Below are 26,878 nucleotides of genomic sequence, written 5' to 3'. Positions count from 1 at the left end.
CGTGGAGTTTGGGCATCTATCTGGCCTTCCGGTCAAGAAACGGGCCCTTTCGCGCGTCCAGAGTGTCGTAGAGAGTAGTGGATTAAAGGTATCAACATTTAGGTCTCAAGGAAACAAGGAGCGAGAATAAGTCGCAGAGTATAAGTAAAATTAGCGGTATACGGATGTAATTAGCACTCGTATCTTAATGAATTATTCATGTTGCACCATAGACTGCACAATATCCCAGATCGACCCACCTGACCTCTTAGGCAAAAAAAAAGAAAAAAGAAAGGTGCGTCGCCGAAGTCGACACAAAAGAAAACGTTGGCGTACATGCGCGTAAAAAAAAGAAAAAAAAAGAAATGAGGGGGTATGACACACGGCATGAATAAAAGGTATAGAGGGTCTGGAAACAAATGTAAGGTCTGCCAATGAAACGAAAGAAATAACGCAACTACTGCAAAAATATCATAGTTTCGTCATAACGGCGAAGTAATGCATGCGATAGCAGCATGTTAGAATATTACACGAAATGTAAGACTCGTAGCCATAGTGACTGTATGAAATTGAAGTAAACGTAAGCTGACAAAGTAAACGCCAGCCGTTGTGCTATGGCTCCTTTGTTTCAATCCGACCATCGGATAATTTCATTTATCATTATGAATTAAAGCCAACATATTTCTTAGTGACCTTACCACCACTTTTCCCGTATCCGGTATGTTTCAAACCTCTTTCCTGGGCCGATCCCAGAGGTTGTGCACAGCCGCGCCAATGAAATCATTCTTTTCAGGTTTGTGCTCTGTTATTTCTTCGCTCTTCTAATGTTTAAGCCTGAGAAGATTTAAGATAGAAGGTATGCGCTGTCGGCGTTTTTTTTTTTTTCGTGACATTTGTTTGTGGGTTGCCATTCTGACAATTCTGAGGAATAATTTTGTCATGAATGTAAGACCTGGTATGATCAACTTTAGTGACAAAATGTTGTGTCAATATAAAGGCCATGTACCGCATCCCATGGCATACAGCGTATATATGCCTAAATATATGCGGAACCGTACGGCGACGCCGACGGCAAACGTTCGCTTGGAGCGTCCACATAATTGCCATCCAAATAAAATATCGTGCAACATTGTCATCTTTAGTGCCCTAATTTCAGTGCACACAAATACGTCTACGGCGTGCGTTGTCCTTGTCTTCTCTCGCGCCGGTTTCGGGTGACATGCCTTTCTTTGTTTATTGCGATAGCAATTATATATGGACACTCCGAGCAATCTCTTTTTGCCGTCGTCGTCGGCATCGCCGCGAAGTTCCATAAACATTTAGGTATACGTATGCCATGCCAACCTATGCAACATGCGGGTTATATTGCCACACCATCATATCACTAAATCATACCGGGTGAATGCGACTTCGTAAACGACTCAGTACATGTGCGGCGCATGGAGTCTACAGCGGCCCGTCAATTTTCACTCGTCTGGAGCAGCACGTCAAGCCGGCGGCGAAGCTAACGTCTGCTTTTCAGACTAAAGAAACCCTGGAAATCGCCAGGTAATAGCGGCAATCATCGACATTTGAAATTGGTGTTTCAGTTTAACCTATAGGTGGCGAATTATTTGGGGTTTGTGACGTCATCTAGCATGCGATAAGACGTAATACATCATCCCTATGTCTCCGATGTCTCCTATTCACCGAGCATGCGCCGGCACATTATTCGCTTATAACTTCTAGCAGAGAGTACTACGCCGTAGTTGTTGATCTGAACTTCCGCGAGCCACGATAAAATAATGTGTCGTGTAAACCTTTGTCTGGCGTCCAGATGCAACAGTGGTGAGTCAGAACCAAATCAATAAGAAAAAGAATACTTCTTTTTATTGGCACTTGAGCAAAAAAGGCAGTAGGTCTCTTTCCCAACAACACACGTTTTCGAGATCAAGGCATCGAGAAGAAGGCACGTGTTTTGTACAGAACAATCGAGAAAAAACGAACTGGCACAGTGGAAGACAGCATATGTTGTATGCAGTATATGTAACAAGCTACCGAACTTGGTCCAGCAGATTCGAAAGTGAGGTAATTGTATGTACAGTTCGCATGTTTAACATGCGTAGAGGGAAGAGTACTTGTGCAATGTCCATCGCATTCGTAAACAATAATGGACCGGCGCTACAAACACAATTTAGAGTTCTACAAAAGCCATTTCATGCTGTTGCGGTTCGCCCCCGTACGTTATGCCTCACATCAGGTCACATTGAAGCGAGGCCACAATCGTAATTTAGTTACGGTGGATCTTGTTTTGAACTGCAGCTGCCAACGGGACAGTAGAGAGAGCCACTAAGCTAGTTCAGTTTGTACTGTTTCGAAACTGTATTTTAATTTCTTCGGCGCAAAGATTTTGATTATACGACACAATAGAGGCAAACCTTCCCTTTCTTGAATGAAGCGCCCACGCTGCAGCGCCAATATGTTCGTGTGACATCACTGTTTTCCAAATATCTTCTTGTATTTGGGCCGTTTTGGCCCAGACAGGAAGTTGTACAAGCTTTTTAGCTTGAATCCTCGGTTCATTTAAAATTCAATGCAGTATTTTTATCGATAGACAATTAACCAGGACGACGGAGACGAGGTCAAAATACATGTCACAGGAAACTGGCGGAGGAACTTCAATAAGGCGTCGCCACTTTGTTTCATACTCCCGTATTTTCTGGCTTAGCGATCCCTCCGCGCACGGCACAAGAATGAGTGTATTGGTCATTCTGGAAATGCAATTTACGAATGCAACTAAAGTTTCCTCCCTAGGGTCCCTTTACATTCCGTCGGTCAAAGTCAAAAAAGATCAATGAAGATACAAATAGACAACGTAATTAGTTACATCGTATGCACACCAGGGGGCCACAATGTACACGCCCCCTTATATGAGTCATACAAAAAACTCAAACGCTGCGTTTCGCTGCATGGAGAGAACTGCTCAGCGTATTCTCGGACAAGAAGCAATCGTGCGCGTACCGGCGTTTTCGATAGTTCTCGGATCACTGGGTGCAAGACCAGGGCTCGCACAAGGCGGTACATTGTCGCTCGAAAACATAATTACGTCATCAGCTCTCTAAAGCCAGAGTGCCAAGCACAAGCTCCAAAGTGGCCGTAAGATTTGTTGGCATAAAGAAGGCCACTTGGTTCGCAAGAACCGCCAAACCTGATTATCTTGATACTGCTAAGCGTTAGTGGAATAAGCACGGCCTCCGATATCGGCCGCACGCCGACCGATTTCGGAGGCCATGGTTTGAGAATTTTGTGCTTCCTCCTTAGCTAAAGGCTGTGAGGAGTGTACGCCGACAAACTTTCAGGCAGGTGCTCTGGAAACGCCTGCAATGGCCCAGGAACTTCTGAAAAGGACTGTACGTCAAGATTCTTCGTCCGTTTAACGTAACAGCTGGCGAAACCGGGATATCTCGCACAGCATAAAAGGCAACGTTTGTTCGAAATGCATGTCCCTTGTAACACCGGAAGACATGACGTCAACAAAGCCATGCAATTAGATTCGATGAAAAAAAATATACAAACACAGACAAAAAGATGCGAGGAATGTAGCTCGCGTAATTAAATGGACGTATGTACAGCAGTAAGGCACACTGTGGTGGTTGCCGCAGCATCTATGTACAAACAGAAACATGTATCACACTCTCCTATAACATAGCTTCGTACGAAAATAGCGTCGTGTATGGTGTAAAGTCGATGTGGTGAGATCCGAGTCGTGCAACAAGAAACAAGAAGTGCTTTACAACACGTGTAGCTGGAGAGCAACAACAAAAGGCCACAGTCATGACAAGGAAACCGCAAGGCCAATTAATAAGGTGAAGCGAGCGAGGTATACCACACATTATACAAAATGCTTCCGCCCAGCTTTCAGATTCAGTCTTGCTCCTCAGAAATATTTATTTTCTGCAACAATCATTTTGCATCCGGTCAATAAATATATACGATATAAACGGCGCGTTAGAAGCGAATCGATGCGATGAGCAATACGAGCACCATCACAGTAACCAAACATCCTTCGTAAGGCAACCAAGCGGTGTCCACGTTGTTAACGCTAAACCTTTTCTACCATGCCAGTTCACTTAATTTAGCCACGCACTTGACCCTATGTGTTGCATTGTTTAGGCTCACTAGACGTTTTGATTTAAATATGGTATTTCTTGCTTGGGGTTCTTATGGCAGGCATCAAGTTCCATTCTACACGAATTTGTTCTCGTAGGTAAAATACCCCTAAAGCGATGGTCATTATACACGTCGGTTGCGCGTGACAATTCGTAGGTACTGTCGCCGTGAGGTTCCACGAAGGCACATCTTCCCTATAAAGCAGTCCTACAGAGACCTGATAAAACGATGGCAAGATGTCCTTCAAGTTCCAGCTAATCTCGAAACGTGCTGCCGTTTAGAAGCGTACGTAAGCGTTATCAAGAGTGTCAAAGTTTGCTAAGAAGAAACGCTTCGCCTTCAACGTTGTTCTGTCACTCTACATCCTCAGATTCACGCCACACAACCCAGTAAAAGGGTAGAACAAACGTATAAGCGTTGCAAACAACGACGACCAGCCTGGGACTAGTGAACGAGCTTCACTTCAAGCCTTCGACATTTGGTGCACTATTCCTGCACTTCATAAGACTGCAAATGATCAACGCTATACATACAGGCTGTCCTAAAGTTTCGGAGCGCTCCGAGCATCAACAGACATCGCGTCGAACATATATTAGGGCGGTTGAAAAGTTTCGTTGCTCCAAGGACTCCATAGATCAAAAAGGGCATCGTTCCTAACTCTCTTCGGTTTCGGAGAGCTATAGGCTTGTCATACGAACCTTTCGGATAAGTCCGGAGACAAATATCACTCACAGAGCGGTTTCGAAATTTTTGACAAAGACTGTATACTGCCAGGCGCACTACAGTAGCCACATAAAACGCAAGTCACTCGCTTTCACCTTGCTTATCAGTCTCGTGTGTAACATGATCCGTGGCACAGCATCTTCTGTTGCTTGCTTTCAAGAATCGTTGCTCTTCCCGCTGCCCATATTCTCGCCTCCTTCCCCGCCCCCATCTAGGGTGTCGATTCCGTAGTCAACAAACTTTTCAACGAACGCCAAGTTTCTCCAACATAAACAGCAGTATAGTTCTGTACAGAAAAGGCACTTCACAAAGCTGACTACCAGGGCCTCCAGACGCTGTCGTCCCCGACCCTGCCGTGTTCGTCGTCTTCGTCATCCTCGTTCTGAGAGTGCTCCCGCTGCTGCATCTCTTCCCGGAACTGCGTCGCCGCAGCCGAGGCCTCGAGCCCGCGCAGGATGACGTCGCGGAAGAAGGGTGGCCGATGCATCGTGGCCAGGTCGTCGAGGGCCGCCGAAGGCGGCGGCGAGAAGCAGGAGGGCGACCTCTGGAGCATCGATTGGGCGTCGCACGACGATGCGTCCTCGCTGCCCATGTCGCTGCCCATGGGACTGCACAGGGGGCTGCCGCCGAAGCTGCTCGCAGGACTCGGCGACCGAGGAGGGTGCGGCGACGTCGGCGTCGACGTGTTTGTCGGCGTCGGAGGTCCCCAGGACGATGGCGGCCCAGCAGCCGCCGCCGCAGCAGCAGCAGCGGCGGCGGCTACGGCGGCGCTGTTTGACGATGCGGCGGCGCCTCCGCCGGAAGCTGTCGCCGCGACAGTCGGTAAAACGAACGCCAGGTCACCGTTGGGCAGCCTGCTGGGGATGAGGGGAAGACCTCCGAGCTGAAGGCGTCCCGGAGCTCCGCCGCCTCCGACCGCAGCCGCGCCGAGGGGCCCGGAGTGCGCGACGCCGTGCAGGTCACCGAGGGTGGGGATCTGGACGCTGAGCGGCGAAATCAGCAGGCCCGGCGCGACGCCTCCCAGGGGCGACGTGGGTCCGCCCGCCGAGGTGCCGTTGAAGCCGTTCACGCACGATGTTAGGTGGCCGACCAGCCGCTGGCGTAGGGACGGTTCGACCCCTTCGAGTCGCGACACGTAGCGGCTGACCTCGGTGGCGCACTCGGCGAAGCCAGCGCGGAACTTGCCCATCACCACCGGGTCCGTGGACAGGGCGGCTGCGGAGAAGAACGAGAGGCAACAATCTGCGGTTAAAAAGTGCTTTGTGAAGCAGTCGACTGAATCTGTTGCCGGTCGCGCAGTCACTGCTCTTGCAAGGTACCATTTACAGTATGGTGATAACGACCTACGCTGCGGTTGTGTATAGAGCAGTTAGCTGGGTAAGATGACATACATAAACGTTTCTGAATGGAGAAGAGACGAGGCCGGCTACGTGAGAACATGCAGACACTGAATACACAAGTGCGCCTCCTCACGTCAGCGGTCTCAAATTTTCTGCACTCTGAAGAATGTAACTCACCAATTCCTAAAGTATGCTTCTGGCCATACTCGGGAACAATCTAAGGGCGGCGAAATGACCAGAATGCAATAGAAACATTTATTTTACATTTTAGAGCGCAGCTCTTAGGCGCTCGTTCCTGCGGCTTGCGTCGACGTCGTACCTCGTAACCGAGCGAACGAGCACAGCGAAAGATGAGAGCGAACGCGGAGCGCAGCGAGCGATGAAAGACGGCGAGAACGAGGAGGAAAGCGAAGGAGGAGGGTTCAGCGGAATAATGAGGCGGAAAGCGGAGAAGGAAGATGTAACGAAAGCGTGAGAAGTGTAGTGCCGCGCAAGGCGGACTATGGGGACGATGACTCCAAGATGGCGCCAGATTGGCGCGGGTCGTTAGGAAGCGTATGGGCTCGCTCTCCTCCGCACTGTTCGCGGGGGCAGGCGCATCGAGGCACTCTACGCGTCGTCTGTTCACCAAAGCGGTGCATGAGCGAAGGTCTGTCTGCGGCGGCTGCTGTGAATCGCGCCCAAGCGTCAGCCACGCGCTGCCTCTCACAATCAGCCGATTAGCGAGGCAGTCGTGCTACACTTCGCTCCGTTTGGAAAGTGCAGCATGAGACAAATTGTCCGCGCCAGCCAATGCATCGCGAAACGAGAAGAGGCATAGAGCTGCACTCGAATTTCACATTAGCGCGTATCGTAATCGTCGGTGAACTTCCTTTTTTTTTTTTGTTACAAGACGAATTGGTCGAGAAGAGGATCCTAAGCCGTTAGGGTGAGAGCTCTCAGGTCATTTACTGTGTGCCCTTCAAAAGATTTCGCTCCTTCTATGTGTTCATTTAACCTGTTATAGTTAACGAGTCTTAAGATTACGCAATCCAGTCTTGAAATTCCACGCAAATCAGTCTGACAAATACTAAAGAAGTGGCAAACAGCAGGCCCGGTTAAGCGATCGTGCCTGACTATAAAGAATACGGCAACCAACCTGCAACTTGGTGACGCTGGACGTTCTGCAAGTGGCGCACGGTCATCTCCAGGATATCCGCTTTCTCCAGCTTCGAGTGACGTGACGGCTGCGCAAAGGTAATACGAAGAGTGAGGCCTCGTTGAATTCCATACGATGTCGCTTACGTTAGGTACTTATCACTAGAAAATAATTGCTACGCATAGGCGAGACAGTGGTATGCAGTGTCTTCGGTAAGTGCGTATGGGAGGATAGTTGAGTTTTATATAGCGCAGAAATCGGGACCCGACAGTACTGCATGCGAGTTCCCTTCACACAGTGGAGCTCGCAGCTCTCTGGATGAGATGGAATGAAATGTTTAGCTGTCGTTAGGAGTGTCAAGGACTCTGCTTGTGCGAAGGTTGTTGGTTCGCCAGAGCATTCATTCATTCGTGTTGTTTGCGTGTGGGCGATAGCGTATATCTTCGATAGATTTCTTTTTATCATCGCAACGTCTCATTCGCGCACATGAAGCATTCTAGAAATGGTGCAATTCTGTCGGCTCCATCTGCTCATTATTTACGATTTCCTCGCTACTCCCTATAGCCGTTTCGTAGAGACACAGAATACCTAACTTTACAACTTTCATTTGCGCTTGCTCCTCAATAGAGAACAGAATCTTGCAAAATGAACTATGCTGCCTCTTTCTCTTTCTCTCACACGCACGCACGCACACAGCTATTAGAAGAGAGGCACAAATTGTCACATTAAAGGGACACTCAAGCGAAACAATAAATCAGTTTAGACTAATAAAGCATTGTTTGATAACCCTGCAGGCAGTCATTTCAAAATAAAAGATTATGAGATGAGAAAAGGAAGGTCGAATTATCAGTATTTGAATTTCGCGCCGAAACCCCGATGCCGGTACGTCAGTGTGACGTCAGGGACTCCAAAGTATGTTTTCGCATTTGGGCCGCGTTGGCTTAGTAAAGGTCCCCGAAACTTGCTATGTTTAATATTTTGTTCGTTTAGAACACAATCTAGTCAATCTGTACCGCTATATAATTAAGTAGGCCCTTGAAAATGCCATCAAAATCCATGACGTCACAGCGACCAGGTGCGGGAAGTTCAGGGAGGCGTCGCCACCCGTCTTTCGTTCTTGCACTTTTTCTGGCTTACCAAGCGTCTTACGGTGGTGAGAATGGTGTTCTTAGCGTCGTATAAAAGTAATTTACTTATGCAGAAGAAATCATTTTTCTCTTTCTCATTCTTCCCTTTAAGTAAAGCAATGAAAGGGGCTAGTTGGTACACGTTCATGATTACGCTGCGTTTGAGTTCTGTACATGATCTTGTAACTGCAGTGATACAATTTTGCACTCGCAAAAAATTACATTTTCGTGTCCCTTCTTTGAAACTTCCTTTGTCAGTGCTCCAAGCAACGTGATCATGGAATTGACACACACACACAGAGAAGGACAGACAAGACAAGCGCTTCTATATCAACTGTCCTTGCGGGTCGCCCGTCCTGCTCTGTGTCAAATTGCGCCCCGCGTCTAATATCACCAACTAGCGCAACAATAAATACACCTTAGGAACGTGCACACAAACAAACAAAATACGCCGCATGCACGCGCGCATGCGTCAGAGACTGCACAGCTCGAACAAAGGTGCGACACTCACATCCTTGTTGAGTGCGTCCAGGATGAGCGCCTTGAGCTCGGTGAGGCACTGGTTGATCCTGGCGCGCCGCCGTTTTTCCATTATGGGTTTGGTGGCCTGCGAGACGGATAGGAGGAGAACATCGTTCGTCACCATGCATGGGCTCGTTATCAGCGACTACACACTTTAAACGACCCCCCCCCTCCCTCTCTCTCTGTCTCTCTCTCTCTCTCGGCCTCTTTTGTGCCTCTTTTGTGCGAAGACCTCTTTTGTGCGATCACGTACAGGAGAAAGCGTATAAGACTACACTTCAGTTCAGAAATAATGTACGTCGATACGGAAGTTACTCGCTTGTCAAGCACATTCAGGACGAGCACCCTCCCCTCCTCCTCGAGCCTCCTCTTATTACCCTGTTCTGCGTCAGGTGACGACCATAATTATGGCAGAAAAAATTTTTCCCAATCTCACCGCTCCACCTAATAATATTCTGCCGGCGTGGACTGCATTTTCATTCTTTTGACGCCATTTTGTTAATATAATTCACCTCCGTTTATCTGCTTTTCTGACTCGGCACTGCTGAATTCTTGCTCTTAATCTCAACTAAAGCATTAGCAGCACCACTCGATCTCGAATTCACATTGTTGCCTTCCTGTCTTGCGCTTATCGTTTTCTGTTCCATCACTTCGTTGCATCATCCCTATAAGCTTCTCCGGTTTCCCACTAGTACAATATTTGAAGTGCACCGGTTTGAGAGACCGCTTATAGTGTCCCTGTGCATACTCAGTGCTAACTCTCTTCCTCTCTTTATTCCCCCTTTCTCTTACCCCTAGTGTAGGGTAGCGAACTGGACTCCCTCCTGGTTGAACTCCCTGATTTCCTCTCTCTTTCTCTCTCTATCTCGTTCTGAGTACCTCCTCTCAATTTTCCTTTTAATACTGGTTTACAGCACGGACTCAGGTGTTATAATACTATGAACGATGATTTCAAGCGGCACTGACCGGGTTTAATTAATCAACCTGTAGCTAATACCCCTCCCCCCCCCCCGGCCTTCTAAATCACGGATTCTCTAAAGAGAATCCCCCCCCCCCCTCTACAAACGCTGCGAGGGGGCTCGCACCCCGTAACGATGGGCTCTGGAGGAATGATGTTCAGCACAGTTAACCTGAGAATTCGCTAAATTTTCCAAGTAGCTTACTTGATATTCATTTTCCCCAAATATATACATGCGCGCATACATATATTTACCAGGACAAATGGGAGCCCCACCTACCCTCCACCCCCCCCCCCCCCCCCCCCCCCGCCACCCCTATTCATGAGTGCAGGGAGACCCTTAAGCGTTAAGAATCCCAATTTACTACACCAATCAGCCTTATTGAATGATCACTATCGCTCCAACGTCCACAATTAACAACACGTCACCAAGAAGAAAAAAAATGCAGTGATTGTGAAGAGCACCGAAAGAGAGCGAAAGCTTGATGAAGGACACATATAAGCACACATATGTACACAGTATTGTCCGCAGTCTACTTGGGGGCACACTCGATCTGATTCCCCGATTGCACGCGCGGTTGCAACCGCGTCGAAAAAAATGAAACGCTTACCGTCGGAACTCGGAGTAATCGATGCCTGATCTACTTACTATATGCTAGCGCTGTGACAAAAACGTCCACATAAATTTATCCGGTTCACCGGTTTTTACAGTGCGCGCGTTCGTTATTGAACGAGGCTTTACCTCGATGACACAGCAAGACTTCGAAGAACGCCAGACGCGGCGCGCTCGAAAGTGCGACGCCGTCAATACCGACGCCGCGATACTTGCCGTCGCAGTACATTTACGTCAGGCGGCGTAACCAATCACAAATCGGTCCTCAGCAGTGCACAGTGAATCAGCCAGCCACGTTATTACAAGGTTCATCAATTCCTTCCAACTCACACACGCGCTCTGTGCGTAAGCGCGCACGAAACGAATCACGCCGCTCGGCGATTGTCGATGAGGGCAACTGGAGCTCCGAAGAGCCAAGACAGTTCGTGGTCTCCGAAAGGCAGCCGAAACGCATACAAAGCCACACTGCAGTGTAGCGGACAGCTTCCCGGGCCAGATGCCAACAGAGCGGAGAAAACTGCCGTTTAGGAAAAGAGGAAAAAGAGAGACAGGTGAAACAAGAAAGCGAAGCGCAAGCGCGAGGCCTTTCAGACGTGTTTCACCGCGGAGGAACGGCGGGTGAATACAAAACGGAGATGCACAGAGCTCAACACGAGATCATGTGTCCGATTGGCGACTGCGCGTGGAAGTGCTCCGTGCGGCGAAGGTATAATCGTCAGGATCTAGTGCCTCGAAATGGCCGCCGTCCTTCTTCCCTTAGCGTTCGGTTCGAGCCACCCGAGCGTGCAACTTCCCTCTTCTAATGGGGCACCAGTGTTCGGCCTTTCACGCGCGACGCCAAGGCACGAATAATCGCTGGTCCATCTAGAGAATGCGCGCATTGTACCAGACGCAGTCAGACTTAACCCGAACAATATATACGCACATACATGTAGCAGCTTAATTCTAACTAACGCAAGCTGTAAGCGGCGCGAGCGTCGAAGGACTTCAAGGCACTGCAACGCTACCAAGCTTTCAAGGCACTCCAACGAGAAATCTCAAGCACCATCCGCAGAGGCAACGACATGGCGCTTTCACGTTAGGTATGGCGGAGGCTGTATACAGTGAAAGCAACGCGTAATCGTATGTGGAACGCGACTTGTTATAAGATCTCCCTTCGATGTGCTTCCGACATCTGGCACGGTGCCAGAAGAGTGCAAGGTTCCAAGGAAGTTCCACGAAGGGAGCCTGAGGGACGTCGGACAGGGCGAAGGAAGTTCGATTAACTTTTAATTTCGACCGCTCGTTAAATGGTGTACATTTCCAGCTCTCAAGCTGGGAGTTCTGACACAAAGAAAGCAAGGTTTCGGAATAGAAATTCGACGGCTTTCAGAGGAAGTCGGAATGCCCCTGAATACTTTTGTTTAACGCCACAGAGCCACGTTAGATTGGCAGGAAACACCGTGCGCTCAGTTTAGTCAACGCTCGAATTTTCTGCCCAAAATATAGACCAAGACAAAGCCATGTATCAGAAGTGTCAGCATGTCTCGGGGGTGGTGGAAATTGGTGCTCTTCCACTAATTCTCCCACCGTGGCTTATCGACTCACGCGATCAAGGAAGCCAGGAAAGTAGCTAGGCTGCAGCCATATGATCCCACAGTTATCGGCAACACTATATGGCACTCGATTTTGACACCTGCAGAAGTAGCCAAAAATTAGCCCAGCTTTAGAGGGACCAATATTCTTGCAGCTTATGAGTACCAGACGTAATGAACTGGCAACCCCGCTTTCCAAGTTTCGTAGCCGCACACGAGGTTTTTTACGAAGCAGTTGCTGTCCTAACGAAGGAGGAATCCTTTTGCCGAAAAGTTGGCTTCAGCGAAATTCCTTGTTCGACCCGCTGTCGACCCGTCGCACTTCAAGCCTCCATCTTCCTATGAACTAGCGTCTCTTTGGGTACCTTTCGTCCGTGTTTTGCACGCTTTCTCTTTTAACCGCGAAACCATGCCAACAAGCTCTCAGCTTGGTTGTTCTGTAGTCCTCCGCGAGCGGTTGTACCGGCGCCGCGCACTCTTGCAGTTAGGTTCACCGCCCCCTCCTCCACCGACTCACTCTCCTCCCTCACGGAGCAGACATTTACAAATAACGGCGCCGACACCGCGGCGCCTCGCCGCGATCACCCCTTCGATGGGCCACGAGTTCGTTAATATGCGCGCGATGCGAGATTGAAACGATACCGCCGCTTGCTGCCCGATCACCGCTCCCTGCGTTCCCACGATCCAGCTCGCGTCCATCGCCGCCGGGTCAACGAGCCGCGCGCGCGACCAGCGTGCGGGGGGGGGGGGGGGGGGGGGGGGGGGGTGTATTCTGTAACAGTCCACCTAGTGGACTGCCAGTCCTGGACGACATGGTCAGCGTTCGCTGCACAACTTTCTTAAGGGGCACTGACGATAAACACTAACCCCCGTATTCAGAAATGCATCTTAATTTGAAGCCTATGCTTGACTTGATTTAAACGACGCCTGTCGTCAACCCACGAAAGAAACGCAATGAGTGTCTTAAGCGCGTTTGCACCAGGCGTCATTTATATCAAGTCAAGCATGAGCTTCAAGTTAAGTTGCATTTCTGAATACGGAGGTAAGCCCGTTAAAAACACCAAATTGTTCTTAAAAAAATGCAATTTCGTTAGTTCGGGTGGAAAGAGCTTCGTTAGTTCGGGTGGAAAGAGGTTGGTCAATAGGGGAGAAAATGAAAGTCTAACTTGTAATCTTTTTTTTTTTTTTTTTAGGTTTTGCGCGGAAACCCCAGGTGATGGTGCGTCACACCGACGTTACCGATTTGAAAGTATTTTTGCTCGTATTTGGGCAGTTTCGGCGTATATATTATAGGAAACCTTCTCGGAGATTGTTAGGCTCTGGCGCGTTTAATAGCGATAAACCCTTACCGATAAACGGTTAACATGACTAGCCCCGAGCACATGCTGCTGTCAAAATCCACTGCGTCGCACTTCCGTCTACTGCGTCGTACCTTCTCGGTAACACACACCTGTCGTCACCATGCACCCTTCGACAAGCACGAAACATTGCCTTCTTTCACGTGACAGCGCCGCGCAGACGTGCCACCTTGAATCCGCCCGATTTGATGTTGCAATTTGCATTTCGGGCCAGTTTCAGATCTGTGCAGCTTTAACGTAAAAATGGAAGGAGACTAAATTCGTGCCCTTTGTGCTGCATAAACATAAATGTTATATAGGAGGTAACATGTTGCGCGGGATTAAAATAGGCAATTGTAGGCATCGCGTTTAGTCGCATAGAATTTAAATGCCTCACGAAAACTTCGCTTCACATTGATTGCAAACATGTATGTTGGGATCAGGCACACCTTTTTTTTTTTTTTTCGCCCCCTCTCAAGTAGCTCCGTATGTTGTGCTTTGGAATAGGCACTTATGAGTGACTCCATTTGCACCTACTAAGGAACATTCGTTTCGTTAGTGTACTTCAGAAGGGAAGTCCCTGGAGACTTTTAGAAACTCCCTACTCTATTTTTTTTTTATTCTAATCGTTGCTTGTAACATCTTTCATTGTTTCGAGCACAATTACCATATTTGAAGAGAGGATCAGCCGGAACCACCTACATGCACGAACACCTCCTTAGACAGATCCGTATAAATTTGTTTATAAGTAACTATCAAGTGTTTGCCTGTTTAATTGGGCTTTTATTTATTTATTTATTTATTTATTTATTTATTTATTTATATGTTGTTTTCTTGCTCTCTTCTTTTATTGATTCGTTGCTTGCGTAACTTTGAAGGACTTGCGCATCCTATAGGTGACGTTTCGCAGGACACGGTACGCAAAAGAGGCTCGTTACTTAAGCTAACGATAAAGAACACCCAGGTGGTCAACCTTAATTAGGAGAATAGTACTACAACCCACTTTTCCATAGCTCAAGTGTGACTCCGGAATGACAAGCCTTATAAACCAATCACTCATGCATTCGTAATGATGACACTTAAAGGGACACTAAAGCGAAACAATAAATCAGTTTAGACTAATGAAGCATTGTTTGAGAACCCTGCAGGCAGTCATTTAAAAAAATAGTTTGATTATTAGATGAGAAAATGAAGGTCCAAGTATCAGAATTTGAATTTCGCGCCGGAACCCCAGCGCTGGTACGTCAGCGTGACGTCAGGGATTCCAAAGTATGTTTTCGCATTTGGGCCGCGTTAGCTGAGTAAAGGTTCCCGAAATTTGCAATGTTTAATATTTGGTTCCTTTATAACACAATGTAGTCCACATGTACCGCTGTATATAATCAGTAGGCCCTAGAAGATGCCATCAAAATCCAAGACGTCACAGCCCCCAGGTGCGGGAACTTAAGTAGGCGTCGCCACCCGTATTGCATTCTTGCGCTTTTTCTGGCTTACCAAACGTCTTATCGTTGTAAGAGTGGTGTTTTTGGTGTTGTAGAACAGTAATTTACTGATGCAGAAGAAATCATTTTTCACTTTAGTGTCCCTTTAAGAACCTATAACCGATGAGTTTATCCTCGCGCTTATTATGCCTTTCACGCTATCTTCTTTTTTTTTTTTTTTCACTTGGAGGTCACAGGCCCTAGGGTAGGGCCTCTCAGGTCCGTGTCAATAAAGCTCTCTCTCTCTCTCTCTCTCTCTCTCTCTCTCTCTCTCTCTCTCTCTCTCTCCGTCTGTCTGTCCGTCCGTCCGTCCGTCCGTCTGTCTCAGTCTGTCTGTCTGTCTTGTTTGTTTGGAGGTCGCAGCCGTGGCGAATGTGTTTCTCGACATTGCTGCTCGGAGAGACAATTCGTCAACACGTACCCATAGGTCACGCGCGACTTATGGCAACCCGACTCGTTACGGCATCCAAGAAGAAAAAACGAAAAATCACACGCGTGTTGTTAAACACAAACGGCGCCGAGCGCCGCAACGCTACGCGGCCCGCGTCCTCTGCCGTGTCGTCACCGTGCATGGAACACCCTCTTTGCGCCCCCCCCCCCCCCCCCCTCTTAACCCCCCTCGAACGCATGCGCAGTGGTGACGTCTCTTCTTTCGCGTATACAAACGCGCGACGCGACGAGCGAGAAGGCTTGTTTGTCCTTTCACGTGGTATCGAAATGCCACGGAGTTCGCTTTCGTGCTCACGTGGAGAGTTATGCTAACACAACAAAAAGACTGAAGCGCCCAAACAGCCACGTGCACACCCCCAGCTTTTCTCCACACGTCACGCTCAGATGCCACACGACGTCACGCTGAATGCCTTCTTAAACGCGGTGTGAAGGTTACAATCCATCTTTCTTTTCTTCTTCTTTTTTTTTTTTCGTGCCGAATGCTCGGGCGCTTTCGCAAAGTAATCGAAGCTGCGCTTTGTTCCGCAGGACCTCTTTTTGTCATAGAACAAAGGTACTGCAGCAGCTGCTCTTCCTACGTCACGTGTAAAAACGCTTTCCTCAGATCTGCAGGGATGCCGAAACGGAACGATGGATCAACACAATGGCACAAACAATTCTCAGGTTTTATTATTATTATTATTATTATTATTATTATTATTATTATTATTATTATTTTTATTATTATTATCGGCATTTTAATTTCGCACGCTTTGCCGGGCGGAGTAATAGATGGCTAAATAAGGTCGTACAGTTATTGATTAACCGATTGATTGATTGATTGATTGATTGATTCGAGAAGTTTAACGTCTCACAAACACTAGGGCTCTGAGAGGAGCCGCACTAGAGGGCTAAGGAAACGTTTTTACCGCGTATTTATTTATTTATTTATTTATTTATTTATTTATTTATTACACGCAGCTAAACGCCCTCTGAAGTGCAGCCGGAAATCGAAGCCGCGACCTTCGGCTCAGTACCAGGACCGCTGAGCAACCGCGGTCGCTGGTCTTCTTCGGCGCTAGACTGTCGATAGTTGCAGCAACAAAAAGAAGGCAAAGCTACCCACACTGAATTTAGCGCCAAACTGGGGTGCCGGTTATGCGAGAGCGACGCCTTTGACTTCGCTGTGCTCTTTCGGCCGTCTTCTTCAGGAAGTGTGTGAAAGTTGCGGAGTCTTCGTGAAGCGAATCTTTTATTCGTAAACACCCAAGTATATTGACGGGCAGACGCTGTCACTGTATGACATAATAGGTCAGGGGGAATTATTTCACTCGTCTTTTTGCGTCCTCTAGGGCCTTGTTATTGGAGCGCTTTGGAGTGAAGATGCAAAAGGGGAAGGGGGAGGGGGAGGGGGGTACAGCGCGGTTTAGTGTTCAGAGCTTGTGCTAAATTCTTAGGTTGTCAAGGAGCACAGTTTCCACCGAATATTCATTCTCCTTTCCTTTGGTACCTTTAAAAAACCCAGCCCTCAGGCAGGACAACTAGATCTCGATCTACACTATAACAGCGCCACTTTTGCTTACGAACGTGCAGCTTGCATATACATATACACTCTCAGTACAGGGACAACTTCGTTTAGCCTTGCTCACGCGCTAACGAACAGGCGAACGCACGTGTGTTTTATGGCCGGGAATGCGGAAGTTCTGTAAATCTAGCACCAGACGACGCTGCTTCTGTTTCATTTTTCTTTCATTTTTTTGAAAAATAAAAGAAAGTGAACTGACCAGCAGGCCTCGCTGGAGTATTAATAAACAACACAAAAAAGGACAAATAAAGCCAAACAATCCCTTGAGGGCTGTTTTGTAAAAGCGTTGTCATAATCACTGCACGGGAAACGGTCCGAAACGAGAATGAGGTCGCTTAATTACTTCCAAGGAAAAGACGTAGCTAGCGTAACCACTGCGCAGAATTACACAGAGCGCAGCCATGCGTGTATATATATATATATATATATATATATATATATATATATATATATATATATATATATATATATCTGTTTATATATAAGCGGCCGATTAGTCGCGTGAACAGTGCACGCACTACTTAATGCAAAACTGCTCTATACATAAGGCACTGTTATCCGCGCACGCGCACTGCACTCCAATGACGTTGCTAACGGACATGCGTGCGCTGCGCGTAAGGAGCGGAACGGAGCTACAGTGTTGATCCACTTCTTCCGCCGATTTCGATTGCCGCCGGGACGGTGGGTTGCCAAGCGCGGCCCTGTTCGTCGACTAACTATAAAATGCGCTCGGCGCCGTGCGGGTTACGAGGCGTTCTGCAGCTGTGCGCGCGTCAAGCACGGAGTAACACCATAATGGAGAGTTTTATAGAACAGCTAGGGGCCCCGAACACTTTGGGGCCCTGAAGAAATAGCGTCGAAGCCACTGCGCATGCGCGAGACTCAAACTGTATTTTGGGTTTTGCGTCGGGCACGCTATTTCACTGGCTTAGCGGGCAACGCCAAAAGCGGGCCCCAAGAGAGTTGCGTCAACAAGCATGGCGGCACCCGTCGAAGCGACGGTTCTGACATATAGCGCCAAACTGAGCTCGATTCGCGGTGACGCGTGAAGTTCGCAAGCTAGGAGAAGTGACTGCGGTTATCGCTTTCTCTCAACTAGCACGTGTTATGAAGGTTGATTCATTAGACGCCGCTGATTACGAATTCAGTTGTCGATTTCATGGCTCGTGTAGGTCTAACACAGCTTAGCTTGGCTGCTGAAGGCACGTAAAGTTGGTTACTCAAAACTAAGCGCAACTAATTGCTTGCTGCTAAGAGAATAGCCTCTAAATTGTAATTAAACGCGAAAAAACGAAAGTCACAATTACTCTTATTATCATAAAATGGTATATTTAAGTAGTTTTAATCGTTTTTATTTGACGACGTAGTGGCGCTGTCAGCGCAAGACCCTATCTGCAAACGCAAAGCCCTATTCTAAAAATTTTCACTCCTGCGTGCCCCAACGCTAACATCCGCAAAGCTCTTTTGGGCACCAAACTTTTGGGGCCCCTATTCTAGAACTGTCTAAAAATGGGGAGGCAGAGCTGCTACGAAAACGGGCTTGCTATTGAATCCACAAGTGCAGACAACGACCGTAGCTCCAAACTCAATAAACTACTACCACGCTGTGCCGGTTTACAGCATCGCCTACTTGCCATCTCGCTAGTATAGACGATACCGGCGCCTACATGTAGCAATGCCGAATGACGTGGCGCGGTAGCGATGCGACGCTGGCTGGACGCCGATGCGACGCGCCATGTGTTTCGTTCAACAGTGCATTTCGTCTCTATAGCTCTCGCAGCATTGATTCATTTTAGCAAAACAGCTAAAGCTTACAGGCAATAGAGCAGATGTCTCCGGCATCATTGATGCAGGACATAGCTGTGCAAACGAAACTTGCTCTTGAAACCAAACCACACGCCGACATCAGCGGAACAAGGAACTTTCGACGCACATGCGTACGAACGGTCTTCGAACAGAGCGCCAACCTCCGAAACCTGCTGCACGTCGTGCATTTAATGACTAATGCAAAGAAACATTCATCCTAGATTCATTCGTATGCGCACGACACATATTTCAATCTACGAATCATAGCCGCTGAGTTCACAAGGCATATTCACTTGGAACGAATACTCAGGACTGCACCAGTTTATTCGTTTTTGAAGTGTCCGATGAAATGCACTGACATTTTGGTTACGTTATTCAGGAAAGGGCGCATTTATGCATTGAAACACAAAAGTAACTGGAACTCCAACGCATTTCATCGGACATTTTTTTGAAATATAATATCCTGGAACAGGTGCAGCCCTGAGGATTCGTTCCAATTGGATGCGCCTTGCGAACTCGCTAGCTAAGATCAGAATACGTGTCAGAATCGATTACGCCACAGCGAGTGGGTGCGGAAACTTTAAATAGATAGATGAACGTGAGCGTCACAAATGACGGAGTCGGGATCTTCAGAATACCACGTCTCCACCTGTTCGGCTCCACAAACACCCCTGGCCGCTACGACACTTCGGAAGCGTAATTTACCAAATACAGCTCAGCCTAATATTCGACCTCCTTAAGTGTCCCCTGTAAAGCATTTCCTTAAGCGCCTTGCATAGCTATCCCGCGAACGCCTCCCCCTATGACAAGAGGTACATATCATGACATATTCTTTATGACGGTCTTTTGTACTTTTACGGCCGACAGTGCCGTAAAGCGTGGGCGTTGTTTTATTTTTATTTTACTCATCGAATGCAGACGCAGTCGCCGCAGCGCGAATTGATGCACGAGCCTGCCGTCGTGCGCCGTCCGTTCTTTAGGGCTGCGCATTGCGAGACCTGCTGGCTGCGTGGCAGACCCGCAGACGCAGCTGATGTTCGTCGCGCTGCGCTGGTAGGTAGCGTCATGGCCCAGTCACGTGAGCGCCACATGTTCATTCTGCGTAGCGATGCACACGGCTCTTCGTCAAAACGAAGCCTATTATATTACGCCTTCTCGCGAAGGTCGCGAGGACTCTTTGTCAAGCGCGGGGAAACTACATGCTCTGGCTGTCTTTTTTTTCTTCTTGATTTCTTCTTCTTTTTCAATCCGTAAACTGGTTTCAACTGGATTGAGATGTTACACACAAGCTGCAGAGCGTGACATCACGAAGATGCAGTCTCTCTGCTGCCACATTCCGTGCAGGCAAAAAGGTAAAAAAGAAACAACAACAAAAAATGTAAAGAAAGAAATATTATAACGAAGAAGTATGCTGAAGGGCTATAGTTGGTGCATGTTGAGGATCGAACAGCGCAACAGAGACAGCGCTCTGTCAGTCGTGATGACGATAGCAGCGCCGGCTATACTGCTGCCTACCGTTATCGACGTCTTTTAATTGGAGGAGATTTGTAAGCAGACGAAGCTCCGCAAGCAGGGAGATGAATGAAGGCGTCTAGGATTTATGGCAATTATGCCATAAAGCGACCTACTTTCACATGATCCTTCAGCAGAACGCCTCCGTATGCCTTTCGAGTCACAAGAAATGTTCGAGACTCCGAGATATGGAAAGCGTTGCCAAATAATAGAAAAGGGTTACGCGTCGCAGGCGCGCCGATAAAGAGCAAGAGCCGCATATTGTAACGATACGGCTCATTTCCCACTCATTTTCTTATCATCAGGTTTGCTCGATTTCCGATCTGCCAATTGACGATGAGTCGGTGACGTCCGAGCCAACTAGCAAGGGCGAGAAAAATGCGAGAAGAAATGGATCGCTACGAAATACGCTTGCAAGTTCGAGCTTGCAAGTTTCAAACTTCCCGCTACAAAGCGCGTGTTTCTGCAGCGCGCGGTAGATGGCGCAAAACGTCGTTCGGCTGATCGCGTCGTTTATGACAGCTGCAGGCGGCGACGAGCGATAATGCTCAATGAATGAACAAGCCCCCGAAGTAGCAATTTAACAAACCGGAATGTTTTAGGTTAAGGTACATAAGAGATTTACGTCCGGTTTACGAGGGGTCTGTCAGAAGACATCATTCCCAATCGTACTATTATTGCTGAGAAAAAAAAAAAGAAATGCAGTTCACGGTATGTACGATCAGAAGTGCAGGCGAAAGCCATACATACCGAGTTTATATTTCGTTAAGGTGATCTGTGTACGCGGTCCTATCATGTGGCACATTGATTCTAGCAGTCTTTGTTTTTTTTTTTTTTTTTCCAGCAAGACGTTTAAAGCGTGCTTCTGACAAACCATAACTTCTGGCCGGAGACATTTCATACCACGCCAAAAGAATTGCAATATTATTTCGATACCGAAAGTCAAATGTAGTCGAAAAGACGGTACGATGACCACGACAACGGACACATCGAGTTCGCGGTTCAGACAAGTTGGCGAAGCGGGAGACCTTGCAACGCAAATCGTAGTCAGTGGCGTCAAGTATCCCACAATCTCCAATAACTAAGCGGTGCGACGAGGCCAAGAAAAAGCGAAAACAGAGGGACATCGAAAAGGAAAGCACATCTCGGGAGAAGTACGAACACCGGTCGAACACCAGCAGAGCCGCTGTGACGGGTCCTACGCTGTCACGCAGCGATAGCGCAAATAACACGCGCCTTCTTCAAACTCGGCGCGCGCACTATATATTAGCAGCGTGACCTACACGCGAACGCGGTCTGCGAGGGAAGCCCAGATTGAAACCGAAAACGGAGCAAACGGCCAGCGAAAACGCGAGAGCGAGAGATGATGGCCAGCTGAACGGCGGACGTCGATCGATCGGTGTCCATCATCAGCTGACCGCTGAGGGGGCGGGGCGGCGCCGCCGCGAGCACGCGCTTCTCGCCACGCGCCCGAGCGAGATCATCACCGGCGCCGAAAGGAAACGAACACGCGCAAGTGGCCGCGGGGGTGGGGGGCTCCGCTACTCACCCGCCGTATCTCGCTGGCCCTGGACGGTGTGGGACGCTCGGTCGACGACGGCCCGTTGGCGACGCTGGCGTTGGCCATGCTCGACACCGGAGGTGGCGGCGGAAGCAGGGGCGACGGCGGTGCTGGCGAGAGTCCGTACCGCTGCTGCGGCGATTGCTGCTGCTGCTGCTGCTGCTGCGACACAGCCGGCAGTAGGGGCGGCGGCGAAGCCACCATTCTGACACCGCTCGTCAGATCCAGCTCGGGAGCGAGCGCACCACAACACTGCTGCGCGACCGAGCAGCAGCGGACGGCGGCGACGACAAACTCACTCCAGCAGCGGCGGCGGCCGCTGCTGCACCGGTGGCGGCGAGAGTGTTATTGCTGCGCAGCAGGAGGGGTGGCAGGGGGTGTGTGTGGAGGGGGCGCAAGCCGCGAGCACCGAGCCAGCGGCGACGGTAACGGAATGCACCGCGCGCGATGTCGCGGCTCGCAGGCTGGCAGGTAGGCGGTCCTCTCTCCACTGCCGCCGCGGAACTCGGAGAAGAGAGCGTGCCGTGTGTCCTGTCCCTCCCGGAGGACCCAACTCCGATTACTCGTACCCCCTTTTCTCAGCAACAGCGTTCAGGCAGCGGCCGCCGCCGACGACGAGGAGGAGGCACGGGGGGGGATTGAAGGGAGGAGGGAGAGGGGGGGGGTGACTAGGCAGCGGCGGCCTGGCATCGAGCGTGGGAACGGAGTCTCGCGCGCGTCGCGCCAGCCGGCCACGCACGCACGCAGGCCGGCCCGGCGCGACCCGACACAGCCGCGAGCCGCCACGCTCGGCAGCGCTGGCTGCCAGGAGTTCCGCCTTTCGGAGCCGAGGAGGAGCCGGAGAAGGGGCGCCGCCGAAAAAGAAGAGCGCGACGTGAGCTGGCGCGCGCACAACGCGCGCCGACGCGCACACCCCTCCTCGCCTGCGCTGCCCGGTTCACTTCTTCTTCCTCCAGATATCACCCCCGTCGCTGCCTTCGGCCCTCCGAAGCCTCTTTGCAGCGCTTCTTGTTCTTTTTGCTTCTGAGTCTCCAGAAAAAGAGGGGGGGGGGGGGGAGCAAGAAGGGAGGCCAGAGCCGATTTCCATTCCACCGCACTACGCATTTATACTTGAGGTCAACGATGCGTGCACCGGCGGCGTCGCTCGCTGCTAGGCTGCCTCCTCCTCGCCCTTGAGGGGACCCCGGCGGCCGCCGCCGCCGTGTGAGAATCGGCTAGACGCTGCGTTCCCACACTCAGGCGTTTCTCCTGGCGCGAGCGCGCGCGCGCGCGCGCCTGCTGAGGAGGAAGAGGAGGAGGAGGCAAGGAGCGCGCTGCTCCGAAGAAAGAACGATAGAGAACACCGTGGCAGGCGGCGGCCGCCGCCGCTGGCATTGCTTATTGCTGCTGCTTCTGATGTTTGCTGCTGCGAGGGTTATTGCTGCTGCTGCCGCTGCCGCCGCTGCGGCTGCCAGCCGCGCAAGGTTTCGGCACATTCTAACCACCTCTCACTCTCACCGCGGTGCAGCCAGCCGAGCCTCGTCTGCTGCTATGCGCGCGCGCGTGCCGCTGCTAGACTGGCCTCCCCCCCCCTCCCTCTGCTCCATCGCTGCCTCCTCCTTCGTCATGTCTCGATGCTTTGGCGTTCTTTCGTTCTTTATGTGCCGCGCTCTCGTGACGTGTGGCGCTGAGGGGGAAGCAGCCTTTGCCCCAATCACTTTCTTCGCCGGTCGCTCTTGTTTCTTTGCTTTCTTTTCTGCGCGTGTTTGTACGCGACCGTATATGCGCGTGTATGTTTCCTTCTCCGATCGCGAAGGAGAGGGAGCGGAGGAAACAGAAGGCGTGCTCGGATCATTTGGTGCTTTCGTTTTACGCACTTGGTTTCTTAACCGCCCCCCCCCCCCCCCCCCCCTCAGCCATCACCATCGGGGCATCTCATTCGGTGCAAGGGTGCTATTGGAAAGCGATAGGCACACGCTTTCTTGTATTGACCGCCAGCTGCCGGGAGCAACGGTAAATGGAAGGGGAAGATAAAAGAGTAGCTGCTCTCCTTGCGCGCACGGTGACTCATGGGAGCAGCGGACCTAGCCAAGGTGCTGCTGGTGCCAAGAGCCCATCTGCGGCGTATTTGTGCCCGTGTGGACGGCTGCGGCGGTTGCGGTTCCAAATGCCTGATACAAAATACGGTCTAACCTTGTCAAGGCAACGCAAGCGCTGCGCTATGTTGGCCATGATAGTAGTGTTCCGCCCACATCTTCTGCATCCCGTGCACTCTACATCAGGCGGGGTTACATATCTCCAGAGATAAGCAAATTAACAGAGCGTGACACAGTTCGGAGCAGTCTTCCTTGTTGATGAATTCCGTCGGTGTGTTGGATCTGGGAGTTGGTCTTTCGTGTGAAACTAGTTCGTGTTGTTTCTACGTAATGAACTCACGTCACCATTTGAGCACTTGAATCCATGCTGCCTGATTCAGTGTTGCTTTGACTGGTGCACCAAAATGAAAACGTGGCCTCAACGAAGCTGCAGGCTGCCCGGTCTCAATGCCAAAGATAAGACCATGAGAATATTTAGACTATACCAGGCCTATCTGGGTATGCGAGATAAGGATAAGTATGGCCATCTATAGATGGCTTGCACTGACGTCATCGAAGCCGTAATGTTAGTGCACCGGCAAGGTGATAAACTGGATCCGTGACGTCAAGTGAAAGCTATCAATAAAAGCGCCACATGCGAAACTGTTATAGTGCCGATGCTGAGTGTCTATTTAGTCTAATTAGTTTACTTGTTTCAAGTGAGCTGCCATTTAAGGCTATCCCTTGGCTGGATCAAGCCCTCCGAAGGACGTCACCGCCCTGTGCTTATGGCTAAAACCGAATGTCCTTTTTGCCACCTATTCACGTTATGGCAAACTTCTTTAACAAAAGGGTTATCCTACGGAATTTGTTTCCTCTTCGTTTTCGTGTACAGAAAACCGTAGCTATTCATCGAGGCAGGCTGAGAGTGCAAAGCCAGTTGGTGGGCCGAAATTCCGGTAAATGCTTCTTGGGAACGCGTGCGTCGCGTGGGCTTTGCTGCCTGATCCCCTCCTCTCGGAACCGGACCTCTGAAAGTCGCTGGCGCGTGGCTTCCGTTCCGGGCGCATCCATTAGGTCCGAAGTTCCGGCTCCGAAAGCACGTCTAGCTGTTGCCGCTTCTGCCACCCGCGGTCGCTTATACTTCACCGACATCCGCTTGCGAGTTTAAAAACTGGTCGCTCGGTGCGCACGCGAGCGCGTCGCACGCCGTATGAATGCAGTGAATCACCCGGAGAAGTGCGCGAATTAATGCGTGCGTAAAGCAAACAGGTCATGGTTCCTGCCATGATTCCGGGTAACCGTAGAGTTATTTTACCACATAAGAGATAACAATGCGAGATAGAGAGTCGAGAGAGAGCAAAGAGAGGAAAGGCAGGGAGGTCAACCAGACAAGCATCCGGTTTGCTACCCTACACTGGGGGAAGGGGAACAAAAAGAGGAAAGCGGGATAGAGGGAACACTGTCTGTGCACGCAGCAAAGCGCCTTGAAATCAGTCAAGTCCAAGCAAGTGCCCCGCTGGTACATTAGGCTGCCGTCATGCTACTGTCTGAAGCTTACCAAAATGCTTCCCCATAGCTGGTGATGCACGTTGAAGTCACCTGTGAAGACCAAGGAGCCACTGGTCGACAGCAGTTCTCCTCATAACGGACGCTGTGCCGCCTTTGCAATGTCAGTATCTGGGTGTGCGAAGCTTTGTCTCGAACGTGGCTTGCTTGGGGGCCTAAAACATGGTTATGGCTGCACGGAAGAAGCTTTCTCAAGGTAAAATCTCTATAAGAAGTTTTCATTCGCCTGTGTCGGGCCTTAATACATCTTTCAATAATGTTTACAGTTTACAATAAGGTCTGCAGTTTTCCATGTATATGTCATGGTCCCCACGAGCAGCTGGTGTACGCAATAAGGCGCACTCACCCCCAATATCGCCCTCTAGAAGGGGCACGACATTATATATTTCAATGGCTGCCGAGTCACTGTAGAACCATCGGCATCGACAGCGCAGATGAAGCTGCGCGCTTTGACTGGTCAACGAGATGTGCGGGCACCTAAATCGCCCTCGAGAACGGATGCTCCGCGGCAACTCCGATCACTTGCTCGTCGCACCACGATGCTACAATAGAATCCATTACGTTTTATTAACTCCTGCTTTCCATTTATCGTTTCATTTACGCAGCTGTGCATCATGGCCAGAAAAAAGGTCAAGTTGTTATAATTTACATTGAGGTAGAAAATTGTTTGGGCTTTGTGTGGTCATATAAGAGTTGAAGGCATATAAGGTCTCGTCTACCTTGGGTAATCTGGCGCATTGCGCGAAGAGGCGCTACGGAGTGTTATCGACTTCCTAAATGTTTAAGGCAAGTGGATTCCTCGCAGTACGACGCACGTAGCTAGGGCTTAAAGAATCGTGCGTAAAAGCTTCGCTCTCTTGCTGCCTCCATCGTTTCTTCTCTGATGATTTAAATATTCGTTTAGGTTCCGTACTAAGCGACTCACGGCCTAATTTCGGCATTGGACAGCCGCTTCACTGCACTTATGGCATGTAGAGATGCCTTAACGATCACAGACGACAGCTTTAAGCTGATAATTACGCTTACACAGCATCCTGTACACAGAAGTTCTTGAAGCGGGGCGTCGGAGGGCTTGTTGTATTGTGCGCGAGTTCTCCATTAGAAACCATGAGCTTTTTAAGGCATATTCGTGCTGTTTGGTTATGGGCTAGCAAACTTATGCGAGTGAATCATTCTACTAAATTGTGTATTACGCGGTATTGCATGGATCACATAGTTTCGGATTCCATTAATTCGATGTAACGCTTTATTTTTCATTTTCAGCAGTGCACAAACTGACAACGATAGCGGAAAGAAAACGGGACATGCGCGGGTGTCGTTGTTGTTGCTGTTCCTCTGTACAAATAGCACATACCCACCGTGAATTAAGGCATATTCGTGCTGTTTGGTTATGGGCTAGCAAACTTATGCGAATGGATCAT

General features: G+C 49.6%; 1 protein-coding gene across 1 annotated transcript; it reads right to left on the bottom strand.

Moving 5' to 3' along the window:
* Positions 1–1,826: 1,826 nt before the first annotated feature.
* On the bottom strand, positions 1,827–23,058 carry LOC126548644 (uncharacterized). The gene is made up of 4 exons (XM_050196888.3): positions 21,823–23,058; positions 8,968–9,063; positions 7,330–7,417; positions 1,827–6,066 (listed from the first exon to the last, which is right to left on the bottom strand). The coding sequence occupies exons 1-4, from the start codon at positions 22,036–22,038 to the stop codon at positions 5,168–5,170; spliced, it is 1,299 nt and encodes a 432-aa protein (XP_050052845.1). The 5' UTR covers positions 22,039–23,058; the 3' UTR covers positions 1,827–5,167.
* Between the last annotated feature and the right edge of the window lie 3,820 nt (positions 23,059–26,878).

This window comes from Dermacentor andersoni, chromosome 3 (genome assembly GCF_023375885.2).
Source record: "Dermacentor andersoni chromosome 3, qqDerAnde1_hic_scaffold, whole genome shotgun sequence".
NCBI classification, from domain to species: Eukaryota; Metazoa; Arthropoda; class Arachnida; order Ixodida; family Ixodidae; genus Dermacentor; species Dermacentor andersoni.
Note: the sequence above shows the minus strand (reverse complement) of the source record. Positions and strands in the feature narration are given on the sequence as shown.